This window comes from Bos javanicus, chromosome 3 (assembly GCF_032452875.1).
Source record: "Bos javanicus breed banteng chromosome 3, ARS-OSU_banteng_1.0, whole genome shotgun sequence".
Lineage (NCBI taxonomy): Eukaryota > Metazoa > Chordata > Mammalia > Artiodactyla > Bovidae > Bos > Bos javanicus.
This window is the reverse complement of record NC_083870.1, coordinates 35,045,482-35,059,564: the sequence shown is the minus strand read 5'-3', so window position 1 is coordinate 35,059,564 and position 14,083 is coordinate 35,045,482. Positions and strand designations below refer to the sequence as shown.

Below are 14,083 nucleotides of genomic sequence, written 5' to 3'. Positions count from 1 at the left end.
CTACCAGGCTCCTCTGTCCATGGAATTCTCCAAGCAAGAACACTGGAGTGGGTAGCCATTCCCTTCTCCAGGGGATCTTCCAGACCCAGGGATCAAACTTGCATCTCCTGCACTGGCAGCAGGTTCTTTACCAACTGCGCAACCTGGGAAGTCCGACCACTGGACCACCAGGGAATTCCTAGTTTGGGTGTTTTAAGTATCACCTGCCCTGGACTCCTGGCTTGGTACCTTTCGAAAAATGCTGTGCTTTCCTTCAGCACGCACACACAAACCTTATCCTAGACCAAGAAACAATAGAAGGAACATGCATATTTATTCCATTGTAACATAGGCCAAGGCACCAAGTGCATCAAAAATAGCAAAAAAGAAAAAAAAGAAAATCTGTTGATGAAGCCGTTAAGTATTTCTAAATACTTTTATTCACAAAGCTTGCAAATTTTAAGTCTTTTAGTATTCTCCATATTTCATTAATAGAGGTCAGATAGTACCTGGCATATTAGGGCAAAGGCTAAGCTGCTGTAATAAAGAGACTCCAAAATAAAATGACTAGCCTGGAGGGACAAATTTGCCCCAGAAGTGATTCATTGATGCAGGTACCTCTGTTTTGTCCTTTACCATTCTCTTTAACCTGTGTTGTCAAAATTGCTACTCGTCCAAGGCGCAAGCAATTTCCCTTTAAGTAAGTGAGGAAGAAGTTGGCATGTCTCCGTTCATGTTCCCTGGGGGAAACTTAGTCACAAGGCCACACTTACAGACAAAAGAGTTTAGGAAATGTGCTCTCAAGCCAAGCAACCTGTACCTAGCTAAAACCATGGAAAGGGGGAGAGTAGATGTGGGAGACAACCAGCAGTCTGACAAACCAAGCTTGTAAAGAAATAAATCCCTCTTCAAGATCATTTTCCCCTTCAATCTGCATTTACATGGATATAATTTATAATATGGACCACTTACAAAGAGGACCACTTACAAAGATATTTGCGTTCGACTAAAATAAATTTTGCACTTCCAGGTTAAGTATGTAAAGACACCACCACACTACTAATGCTACTAGAAACTGTCATGGGTTAACTCAATGCAAGATCTGAACCCAGAGTCAATATATTTCGGATTTATATATAAACATGTTAACACAGTATGTTGACACAGTAAGAATTTGGAAACATTTCTAGATTACATGGGAATAAGTATGAGGTGATCAGGGACCAGACTAATCCCAGTGCAGCAGTTAATAAACATTTAAGACTTTCTCTGTGATACCTATAAGCCTTGTGGATATCAAATCAAGTAGAAAATGTCTAATGCACTGTCTCTTTGGGGACAAGGTTAACTGGAACAATTTTAAACACTGCAGCTCACAAGTCTGAAGTTTTGTTTTGTCTTTTCCCTCTTTTTAGGGTGGGGTCTGGAGCTTATGAACAAGTTGTGATCAAACGCTAGAAGTCAAGCTGGTGAACTGAAGCTTCCCTGTGGGTTTAAGATGTGGGCAGTTGAGCAATTAAGGCACTTTATTCCAGCACTTAGAGCAAATGAACCTATTAAAAAATGAAGCATGTTCGTCTATCAAGAGGAAAGCCAACACTGATTTCTTCTCTGAAGGTGCCCGCCACTCTTTCTCACCTACCAACAGGGAACATCGGAATGGCAGTACCAGAGCAGTGTGCCATGTGTGGTTATAGGAACACGGCCTCTGTGGTCACTGCACATAATAATGAAAAGCCTGCTTTTTCTGTAAAAACATCCAGTGGGAAAAAACACTATACATATGAGTATAGTTTTAGTGTTTAAGTGTCAAACCTGTGATAGACAATGTTCGACAAATTTGGCTCTAGCTTTTAAATTTTGTGTTTGCGAGACAAGAAGTGAAAATAATTTAAACTATAAATTCTGCCAAGAATAGGTATAATTCCTGGGAAGGAAATCTTCCATATTATACTCCCTACAGTATTGTACTAAATTTATTCACTCTTCTTGATGCAATAATTGATATAAAATGTGGGTGCTTGTGCTTTGGGAAAGTGTTATACTACAGTTTAAATATGTAAAATGCTTAATTCTAAACAAATCAGTCATAAATTGAAAAACAAGTGTGTGTTATTTAAGTCTGAGATACATGAATGAGTATAATGCTATTATTATGCAGTATGTGTCATTACTTGTTAATATTAGATGAGCTGCAGAATTCCCATTAGTGCTATATGAAAGACTAAGAGAAGTATAAGATTCAGTATGTTAAGCTTCCATAAGATGCCCTAACGTAAGAGCTCTGTTAACTAACAATAATATCTGCTGGGTTTAGGAGTCAAATATTAGAACAACAGGAGGAAAATTGAGATGCAGTCAGAAACAAAACTGCCTTTTCTCTGAAGATTCAAGCTGACATGAAACTGAAAATTATTCCAAGGAGGTAATGGATAAAGAACAAGGGATAGCCACTTGACCTTACTGACATGGACCCGTTGTTTTGTTTTCTTCTTTGCTGCATCAGAAATCAGTTATTTTGAGGCAAGAATAGAATACAACATACATCAAGTAGAAGTAAGAATATCTGATCTGGATCCAGTTAAATAGCACAGCAGATAAACCTCAAGAGTTTTTCTGGTCTTACATGACAGTTTCTGTGTGGAAAGATCTCAGTTTTCTTGGACTCAATTAGTCACTGAAAAAGAATGTTGCTCCTATGGAACCAGTAATTCCCGGTCCTTAACTTTCAAACCAGGTCCAAGAAATATAGTGTGTTAGAGTTACTTTGGTCTAGTATTTCCATGTTGGCAAAATGAGGGAAAAAATATTATTTTTAAAGAAAATTTATTTTAATATCCAAATTTAGAGGTTTGAAAGTGTTTGAATAATTCAGGTTAGGGTTTTTTTTTAATATTTCAGTGATTGGGTATTCCAAATTAATTCAGTACTACTTTTATAAATAGATGCTGATTTTTTTTTAAGAGATAACACCCTATTTTGGGATATTTTGAATGTTGAAAGATAGAATTTTCTGACTTATTAAACTTTCTTGTTAAGATTTGAAGAAAAACACTGACCTGAACATTTTAGTCTAACCAAGGAAAATACTACCTTAAGTGGTAAAGACTTGCTGTCTATGAATAAACAGGTGAATTGATCCATTCATTATATATTATGGGAAGAAGAAAATCAAAGTTTTTAAAAGAGATGTGAAGATATTGTTTAGAGAGATATTTAGTATGACGTCTTAAAAACTATTTTTCTATTTTCAAAGCATTAGTTCTGTATTTTTTATTGGCATCTCTACAGATGATTTTGCAGTTTTGAAAGTGATTATGAAAACTAGATTGTAAGTTAGGTTCCATGATGACGTTCTTCAGATACATAAGCGATGCCATGGTGAGGACACTGCCCCCATCTTATTCATCGTTGACTGCCCTTGGCCCAATACAAGACTGGCTCTTGGTAGTTAAGATGATAGAGAATTCTTTTTAAAAAACAAAATGTGGAGAGATTTTGAAAATCGTGCCTTTGAGCAGTCACCAGATACATCTTGATTAATGTAGTAGTAAATATAACCAGTATTTTAATAAGTAGAAACACTAGGAAGAAAAAAGATGACAGTGTCCACTGTAGTCAGTGAAAGTCTGGATTTATTTTATTCTATTTTGTGTTTTGTCAGCATACTTTGCAACTAGATTTAGAGTCCTCGAAAATATTTGTTGAAGGACCTATGTGTCTTACTTTCTAGTTTTTCTTAAACTATTGTACTATTAATATCTTAACCATGTAGCTATTCAAAAAAACTTATTAAATACCAAGTCCACTTTTGGTTCCATTTTGAGTTTAGAAAATAAATTTGAAAACTTAATCTTAATAAATTTTTAACTTAAATATTACAAATTTTATTTTTTTAATATTAAAATCTAATATTTATATCACCTAGTCTTGGAGAATTTGCAGATGTATAACTTTTTTTTTTTCCTAATCTTACCCTCGTAAAAAGGATTCATGATCTTTTAAAGCTAAGTATTTCTGATCAGATAATGAAGTGTCTTAAATACCTTGGGGGGGGCACTTACTGTGACTTGTGCTGGTGACCAAGATTAGAGAGGATGTGAAGGGTCGAAAAGGGCAGAGCAGGCCCTGGGCCATTAGTTTACACACGCACTGTCGACTCCCCTTGGCAATGGTGGTGGTGAAGCCTTCTGTATACAGACAACTGATTCAGATTGGTTACTTAGAATCTGAGAAAGTCTTGACCAAAAATCCTTAAGTCCACCAACCCATTCCAGCAAAATACTATCAGAGTAGTGCTGTCCAAACTACTGTATGTGCTTGTTGTTTTTTAAGTAAAAACCATGAGCGTCTACCACTTAGCCCATTTGTTGCTAGAAGGGAAAATAATCTTCTAGCTTCCAGTCAAAACATATTCAGTTGTCAATGAGTTTTGATATATTAAAACATCCAGAAGTATTTTTAGAATTTTAAGATTTCCATGCTAACAGACTACTTGAACGTTCATGCTAATAGTATGATTAAATACTTCATTGAAGTTCTCTGAAATTGTTACACTTCCATTATATATGATAATGTTCTGAAAGAGACTGGGCTCATGTGACAGGATTGCATTTTAACAGATCTTTAACTGGGACAGTTCAGAAATTATGCTTGGTCAGTTCTCCTGGATGGTACGTCATGTTAATATAACCTATACTATAGTTGAAATTGGGTTATGCCATTACTCATATGTTGGCTTAGGTACTGTACATAGTCTTAATAGCTGAGATGTTAAAGAATATGAAGTCTAAAAATACAAAGGATGAAACAGGCCTATATTAACCTGTTTTAAGACTGCTTTGGATATAAAGGCCTTATTCCCTTATATATGACTTTTTAGAAGATAATATATATTCACAGTATATTTTAAATGGTCATGTGGGTCATCTCTAACTACTCTCCAGGTGACAAAATTTGCAACATTTTTAATTTATGTGGACAACAAACTCCACATTCACAAGTGTTTATGTTCATCCTATGTATAAAACAAAGAATTCTCTTTCTGATACTATACTCATTGACCAAATCCCATGTACAGGAAGACATTTAGGGTATATTCAGTTTGGTTTTTTTGGAGATATGTCTTATTTTGGGGATCACCTTCCTCTTATACATTTACTTGATCCTCTGGAAGTTGATAGAGTTGTGGGTAATCATGTAAATGCTTATGAATAAAATTTTATTGAAGTGATTCCATTAGTATTCTAATCTCTAATACATGGAAAATGACCTTCATATTTATATTTTTTGTTAATTTTCCAACTGTTAATCCAGGAAATGTTTTCCTTTTTTTTTATCAAAACTAATTTTTTATTGTAAAATATGAGTAATGTAAAGGTGAATCTTACACATGTTCAATAAAAATCATATCTTAAAGTTTAGAATGTTGTTATCCTTTAAAATTTCAGTTAAGATTCTGTCAGAAATCTACCAGATTCTTGCCAACAAAAGAAAACCAAAAGGAAAGGACCAGTGTATAACTTCTTCCTTAGGGCTTCCCTTTATTTATGACCAAGTAGTATACCAGGTTTACAGACTTCTCTACGGTCCTGTGAGCATGGACTCTGGAATCAGACAGACCTGAATTTGAATTCAAACTCCCCTCGGAACCTGTTTTCTAATCTAGCATGGAGATAATACCACCAAATCTTTCTGGTTATGATGAAGAACATAAAAGCTAATGTTAGGAATATGCCACATAGTAGGCACTTAAGAGTTTGATCAAGCCAAAAATTTGTCTTTGTGTAGCATCTACAAACACATCTTAATTCTAGTGTTAAGACAAAACATGGTCAATAAGTGTGGCACTATTTGAGGTTAAAATCATGGCTTTAAATGATATTCATGGTCACCACACCTTTGTACAGACTGTTCTTTTTGACTAAAATGTCCTCACAGAGAGGGAAAACATCAACATATTCTCTCTGCAGATAATCGAATTATAACAATTTAAAGTTAATAAAGAACTACGGTTCACTATGAGTTTGAACCCAGATCCTTGAGACCGTCATGACTTCCCGGGATGGTGCAGATTATGAAAAGTTACATAAGTTAAGGAGAAAGTACCTTGCTTGCTGGCAGAAGTGGGGTGGGCTGTGGCCACTCTAGGTGAAACCCTCAAACCTCTTCCTCAGTACACAGGATCACTGCAGGTGACTTTGTGCCAGATCACAGCAGAACCTGGCAGGAGCCTCTCATCTGTCCCCTCAGACTTTTTTCAATATAGTTGATGTACAGTTTAAATCAGCCATTAAAAAGAATACATTTGAATCAGTTCTAATGAGATGGATGAAACTGGAACCTATTATACAGAGTGAAGTAAGCCAGAAAGAAAAACACCAATACAGTATACTAACGCATATAGATGGGATTTAGAAAGATGGTAACAATAACCCTGTGTACGAGACAGCAAAAGAGACACTGATGTATAGATCAGTCTTATGGACTCTGTGGGAGAGGGAGAGGGTGGGGAGATTTGGGAGAATGACATTGAAACATGTATAATATCATGTATGAAACGAGTCGCCAGTCCAGGTTCGATGCACGATACTGGGTGCTTGGGGCTGGTGCACTGGGACGACCCAGAGGGAGGGTATGGGGAGGGAGGAGGGAGGAGGATGCAGGATGGGGAACACGGGTATACCTGTGGCGGATTCATTTTGATGTTTGGCAAAACTAATACAATATTGTAAAGTTTAAAAATAAAATTTAAAAAATAAAAAAATAAAATTACAGGTATACAGCATCAGATCAGATCAGATCAGTCACTCAGTCGTGTCCGACTCTTTGCGACCCCCTTAATCACAGCACGCCAGGCCTCCCTGTCCATCACACCAACTCCCGGAGTTCACTCAGACTCACGTCCATCGAGTCAGTGATGCCATCCAGCCATCTCATCCTCTGTCGTCCCCTTCTCCTCCTGACCCCAATCCCTCCCAGCATCAGAGTCTTTTCCAATGAGTCAACTCTTTGCATGAGGTGGCCAAAGTACTGGAGTTTCAGCTTTAGCATCATTCCTTCCAAAGAAATCCCAGGGCTGATCTCCTTCAGAATGGACTGGTTGGATCTCCTTGCAGTCCAAGGGACTCTCAAGAGTCTTCTCCAACACCACAGTTCAAAAGCATCAATTCTTCAGCGCTCAGCCTTCTTCACAGTCCAACTCTCACATCCATACATGACCACAGGAAAAACCATAGCCTTGACTAGACGAACCTTTGTTGGCAAAGTAATGTCTCTGCTTTTGAATATGCTATCTAGGTTGGTCATAACTTTCCTTCCAAGGAGTAAGCATCTTTTAATTTCATGGCTGCAGTCACCATCTGTAGTGATTTTGGAGCCCAGAAAAATAAAGTCTAGTGACTCACAATTTTTAAAGCTTATACTCCATTTATAGTTATAAAATATTGGCTATTTTCCCTCTGTTGTATAATATATCCTTATATCTTATTTTATACTTAATAATTTGAAATTTTTAATCCTGAACCACCCCCCCTGGGGGGAGGGGGCTTCCCTGGTGGTCCAGTGGCTGGGACTCAGAGCTCCCAAAGTAGGGGTCCCAGGTTTGATCCCTGGTAAGGAAACTGGATCCCACATGCCACAACTAAAGATCCCACATGCCACAGCAAGGACCAAGGATCCCCAGTGCTGCCGCTGAGATGTAGCACAGCCAAATAAATAAATATTTAAAAAACAATAGTTTTCTACCCCTGTCCTGCCCCTCCCTTCTTTCCCCTCTACTCTGGTAACTACTAGTTGGTTTTTTGTAAGTGTATATAAGTTCTCTATATCTGTAAATTTCTTTGTTATATTCACTAGTTTATTTTTTAGATTCATAATATGCAGTATTTATCATCCTCTTATTTCACTTAATACCCTCCAAGTCCATCCATGTTGTTGCAAATGGCAAAATCTTGTTTTTATGGCTGAGTAGTGTTTCACTGGAGAAGGCAATGGCACCCCACTCCATCCCATGGACGGAGGAGCCTGGTAGGCTGCAGTCCATGGGGTCGCTAAGAGTCAGACATGACTGAGCAACTTCACTTTCACTTTTCACTTTCATGCACTGGAGAAGGAAATGGCAACCCACTCCAGTGTTCTTGCCTGGAGAATCCCAGGGACGGGGGAGCCTGGTGGGCTGCCCTCTATGGGGTCACACAGAGTCGGACACGACTGAAGTGACTTAGCAGCAGCAACAGCAGCAGTGTTCCACTGAATGTATATGTACCACATCTTTATCCATTCATCTGTTGATCTTGTAAATAATGCTATGAAAATCCGGGTGCATATCTTTTCAAATTAGTTTTTTCTTTTCAGGTATATATCCAAGAGTGGAATTGCTGGGTCATATGGTAGTTTTTAATTTTTTGAGAAACTGCCATATTTTTTTCTCACTGTGACTGCACATAATTTACATTCCCACCAATAGTGTACAAGGGTTCCCTTTTCTCAATATTCTCACCAGCATTTGTTATTTGAGCTCTTAATGATACCATTCTGACTCGTGTGAGGTGGTTATCTCACTGTGGTTTTGATTTGTATTTCTCCGATGATTAACAACGTTGAGCATCTTTTCACGTGCCTCTTGGCCATCTGTATGTCTTCTTTAAAAAATATTCAGATCTTCTACACATTTTTTAATCAGGTTGTCTTTTTATGTTGAGTTGTATGAGCTCTTTACGTATGTTGGCTATTCACCCCTTATCAGTCATATAATTTACAAATATTTTCTCCCATTCCATAGGTTGTCTTTTTATTGATCATTTCTTTGCTGAACATATAAGTTTTAAGTTTCATTAGGTTCCATTTGTTTATTTTTGCTTTTATTTCTGTTGCCTTGGTAGACTGGCCTAAGAAAACATTCTTATGATATGTCAGAGAATGTTTTGTCTGTGTTCTTTTCTAGGAGTTTTATGGCATCACGTCCTAAATTTAGGTATTTAAACCATTTTGAGTTTATCTTTGTATATGCTGAGGCAATGTTCTAATTTCATTGAACATTCATTGTAATTTCATATACATAGCATATATATAGCTGTCCAGCTTTCACAGCACCACTTGTTGAAGAGATTTTCTCCATTATATATTCTTATCTCCTTTGTCATAGGTTAATTTAGCATAGTTATGTGGATTTATCACTGGGCGCTCTACTCTGTTCCATTAATCTGTGTATCTGTTTTTATGCCAATACCACACTGTTTTGATCCTGTAGCTTTGTAGTACAGCCTGATTTCTGGGAGGGTTATGCCTCCAGCTTTGCTGTTTTTCCTCAGCATTGCTTTGGCAATTCTGGGTCCTTTTTTTTCCATACAGATTTTTAAAGTTTTGTTCTAGTTCTGTGAACAACGTCCTTGTTATCTTGCTAGGAACTGCACTGGATCTGTAGATTGCCTTGGGTAGTGTTGTCATTTTAGCAGTATTAATTCTTCCAATCTGTTTGTGTCCTGTCCCTTCAGACGTTCTTGCCCATATCTCAAGCATGGGGTTACTGGGCCCAGCCTTCTTATGACTTGCTCCATCTTTCCTCAACACCTAGTTTTTTCTCCCTTCCTCCTTACATCCTCCCCGTTCTTTCACCTTATTTTACCTTTTCCTTCCTGTACATATATAGCATATACCTGGTTGCAGCAGATGTAAGGGAATGAAACCTTTCTTTTCCTTTGCATCATATGCAATCTTTGGTGGAGCTAACCCATCCCACATTACACAAGATGTAACACAAATTTAGGAAACATAAACAGAAAAGGCTTAAATTTAGACACTCCATGAATCAGTGATCTCTATTCCATAGGGACCATGTAATAACAAAATGCAAAACCATTCTGTATGAATTAGTTTAGACCCCATCCCTATGCATTACAGCTCAGCTAAGTGGAGATGTCTCTTCAACCATTTCTCTTCAAGAAACTGACTCCACTGCTAGATCTTGAAACCATTTCAGCAGTGATTTTCCTGAATATGCATAGCGAAAGCTTCAAACATCTACAGAAAATGGGCATAACTAGAATTCTTTTTTGCATTGTATTTATAGGGAGTCCTCAAAGCAAATGAATGCATTTACTCTTAAGTGGGAAAAGTATGCCACCTTCTGGTATTGAACTTAAGTGATTCTGTTCAAAACTGCCTCTCCCACATGAGCCTGTGTCTGGCTCTTCTTTCCCCTATATTCCTATATTCTTTGGAATTAAGACCAAAGGAAAAACATTTTATATGTTCTCAGTACTAAATTTAAAAATTTCAAGCACTTTAAAAGATTTTAAAGCATTGCATATTCTACTTAAACAAGGCAAAACTGTTTTTAGTATGGAATTAACCAAAGATTCAGTAAGTTCAATGACATGATTCCTCCTAGAAAAGACTGGGAGGTCAGCATGATAAAGGGATTCCAGAGGGACAAGGCTGGACAAAGACAATGGCAGTGGGAAAACATAGCCGATTCAATGAAGGCAAAATCTCTAAGTGTGGGATGAGGTGTGGAAATAGGAAGCAATGCAGCACTTCCAGGAAAGAACAGAATGACCAGAGTTTGACTAGTTTCAGGTCTGGTCATAGCATATAATACAGGATGAAATGGAGCAGGGAGCAATGCTGGCACAGAGTACATACAGTTTAATAGGAACTTAGAACCCAACAGGTGAACGGGTAGAGGCCATTGACAATTAAGACAGGTGTATAACTAGGCTAATGGTGGCATCAAAAACTAGTTGCAAAAGAGGTGAAATTAACATTTACTGTACAAACTTGACTTCCAGCTCCTACCAGCTGGCTTGCTAGATCTTACCAATACTCTTAAATATTCCCTACTTCTGGATATCCCCAAAGATGTGCACCACATTCAGTGATAAACCATGTTGACCACAGTTAACACCTGCATGCTCCATGAAGGTATAATCTAGGAAGACTCCGTCTGCCATGGCACTGCTGGCAGCGCTCAGTCCCTGGCCTCCAGCCTACAGCTGCTTAGCTCAGTCTCCACAGTACCAGCTATAATGAGGTAATTTTGTTGGTACCCAAACTCTAATCAAAGAAATTACTTTCATTTGGAATAACTTCCTGACAGAAATGAGCCCCAGAGGCTTGAGAGCAGTTCAAAGAGAGCTGAACTGCTGGGTATGCTGTAGACAGGGGGCTTAGGAAGGAAAGAGGGGTGAGGAGGTGAGAAGCTAAGGGAAGGGTGCCGAGCCTGGGGCTGTGTGGAATGTCTTGAGACACTGAAGGGGCTCAGTTTCACATCTCAACTGCACTACAAGGGAGTGCTGTGAGCTGTGCAGAAATCCTTAAAGGGGTTTTGGAGTTGCCCAGACCATGCAAACAGGAATTACAGGCAAATTTCACTCAGAACAAGGGCCGGTAAGTTCCAGCTAATACCGAGTAGCATAAATTTCAATCTAACCTGGTGGGTGGGCCATGATGGTGGCAGTGCTGGTCACTTTCCAAGCAAATCTGCAAATAAAACTCTTCCTCCTACAGAACAACCTTTTTCACAGTCATACAGTGTACTTTAATTCCGTGGAGCAAAGTTTGCTATTCTTAAGGCCTTTATAGTTACAAAAGTGTGACCCATTCAAATGGTTTTCCTAGGAGAAAAAAAAAGCTGCCCCCCTAAAAGGCCACTAGTCTTTGCAAAACTGGAATTTACTTGTACTTTATTGGGGAACAAAAAACTTTTAATAGTTTTCTAGGGAGTGAAATGGAAGGGCTGGGTGCAAACTGTTGAGGGATTTCTTCTTCACACCTTTATGAGCAGTCTGGGTTTCAGAATGAACTTGCAGTACTATTTCCACTTTATTAAAAAGCATACGTAGTCATTAAAAAGAATGGGATAAAAATAGATGAAAATGAATTTTATATTACTAATGATAAAGCTGCATCAAAATCTATACCATTTATATGAAATAATTGATATCAGAATAGGTATTTTATCCACTGGACTTCTGTAAAGAATAGTGGACTGTCTTAGAAAAGCAATGAATTTGAGAGGAAGTGGGTTCCCAGCGATGTTTCCAAAGGCAGGCATTAAAGAAAAATTTTCAAGTTTATAAAGTTTAAAGTCAATAAAGTTTAGGGAATACCCTAGTGGTCCAGTGGTTAGAGCTCTGTGCTCTCACTGCTGAGATCCTACGTTCTATTCCTGGTCAGGGAACCAAGATCCCACAAGCTATGCAGCATAGCCAAAAAAAAAAAAAAAAATTGTATGAAGTTTACTTTAAATTCCATCAATGAAAAGATTTTTAAATTATGTAAAACACTTCACCAAATTGCATACGAATATGCAGCCCACAAACAGGAAGGGGAGGGAGCAAGACATAATTGTGACATTTCAAATACGATTATGTCACTTCTCAGAAACCACCTAGCAAATTATCCTTGAAGTCAGGAAAAGCCACAGGCCTTCCAGCACTGCACCCTGGGGAGCTGGTTTCCAGTGAGCTGAGGGCTGCCCTTGGGCATGACTGTAAAGCGAGCAGGAGGCAAGAATAACAGAGGAGTGGCTGGAGGAGACTATACTGCATCTCAGCAGGTACCCACACTCCATGGGTATCACACTTAGAACCTGGCGAGGTACCATGCAACTCATCATGTATACAGATACGAGTAGGGTTGCCAGTGCTGTTTTCTTTAAATCAGACATTTAATTATTCCGTCTCAGAAAGACATGTAGAATTATTGTGTTCACTTTTCCAGTCAGCTCATGCAGTTGCATATTGCAACACTGAAAGTTACTCTGTCGCCAGAGGAGCATTTGCTGACCCCCAACTTAGAACCATTCAACATGCAAATAAAGGCTTGTATCAAGATAGGGAGGTAAAGACAAATCAAGAAGGCGGCAGGTACAGGAGCCACAGAGAAGTGAGGGAGCCACGGGGAACATCACTCACAGTAGTCATGGGCATTTAAACACTTCTGGGAGGTGATTAAGCCTGAACAAAGTAAATTTTGGAGTCTAGGCTAGAAGATCTTGGCTATAACAGAAGAGCAATGAGAAGGAAACGCTAGAAAGCTGTATAAGCCTAGAAAGGTGAGGACAGAGGGCCCTTTGGGCAGGGTGGGGGTACAAAAGTCTAGATTGCATGCCTCTAGGAGTAAAATCAGTGTTAAGTACACAGAGGGGATCTGATAGAACAGTCTGATTAATACTGTTCTCTCCCAGAATCCCTTTTTTTTACTCACCATCCCCCACCAAATCCATTTTCCATCTACTTAATTATTAGCCCTTCTAAACTCAGCTTGAGAATTACAGCCTTCCCCCTCCTCCCCAAGGAAGCCCTTCCCAGGTACCCAGTCTGCATAGCCCCGGCTTGTTTCAGGACATTCCAGCTGTGGCAGGTTGCCACAATGTCCTTTGGCAGAAGCCTACCACATGGGTACATGGCATCCCAAAATAAAAGGCTCCACTTCCCAGCATCCCTTGCTGTAAGGCCTGACCATGAGACTTCCATCTGGCCAAGAATCAGGAGCAGTGCAAAAAACCTTACCAGACAGCTGGCACGTGCCCTCTGTCCCTTCCCTTTTCTTTTTCACTGGTTTGGAACTTGCCAAGTGGTAGCTAAAGCTCAAACAACCATCTCTGTCCCCAGGGTGCACATGAAGTACAGTGGAATGGCAAGATGGACATACGCTTGCATAGGGGTCCGTGTGTGTACAGCAGTCTCTTGGTTGGCTAACCTCTGCACTGCCATGCTTCAGGAAAAACGTCTCATTTAGACAACGTTTTTTCTTATTACGTGCATGTCCAACTTTGTGACCCCATGGACTACAGCCCGCCAGACTCCTCTGTCCAGGGAATTCTCCAGGCAAAGATACTAGAGTGGGTAGCCATTCCCCTCTCCAGGGGATCTTCCCAACTCAGGAGTCGAACCCGGGTTCCCTGCATTGCAGGCAGATTCTTTACCATCTGAGCCACCAGGGAAGCCCAATACAAGAAACTATATTTCTCTTTCTCCTACTGCTACTACCACCCCAACTCCAGCCAGTAAGCTCCAGAGCGCGAAACTCAAATCCCATGGGCAAATATTTTGACTGTTGAGGTTTTGTTCTCTCAAATACCTGCATTCCTGTTGTATAT

The 14,083-nt window shown here is 39.1% G+C and overlaps 1 protein-coding gene across 1 annotated transcript in view; it reads left to right on the top strand.

Annotated features, from left to right (window-relative positions):
* EEIG2 (EEIG family member 2) overlaps positions 1–5,405 on the top strand; it is an 81,568-nt gene extending 76,163 nt beyond the window's left edge. Inside the window, exon 11 of the mRNA XM_061411001.1 lies at positions 1,395–5,405. Coding sequence (XP_061266985.1) covers positions 1,395–1,437 — 43 coding nt within the window. The 3' untranslated portion in view covers positions 1,438–5,405. The remainder of the gene's footprint in view (positions 1–1,394) is intronic.
* The last annotated feature ends 8,678 nt before the right edge of the window (positions 5,406–14,083 follow it).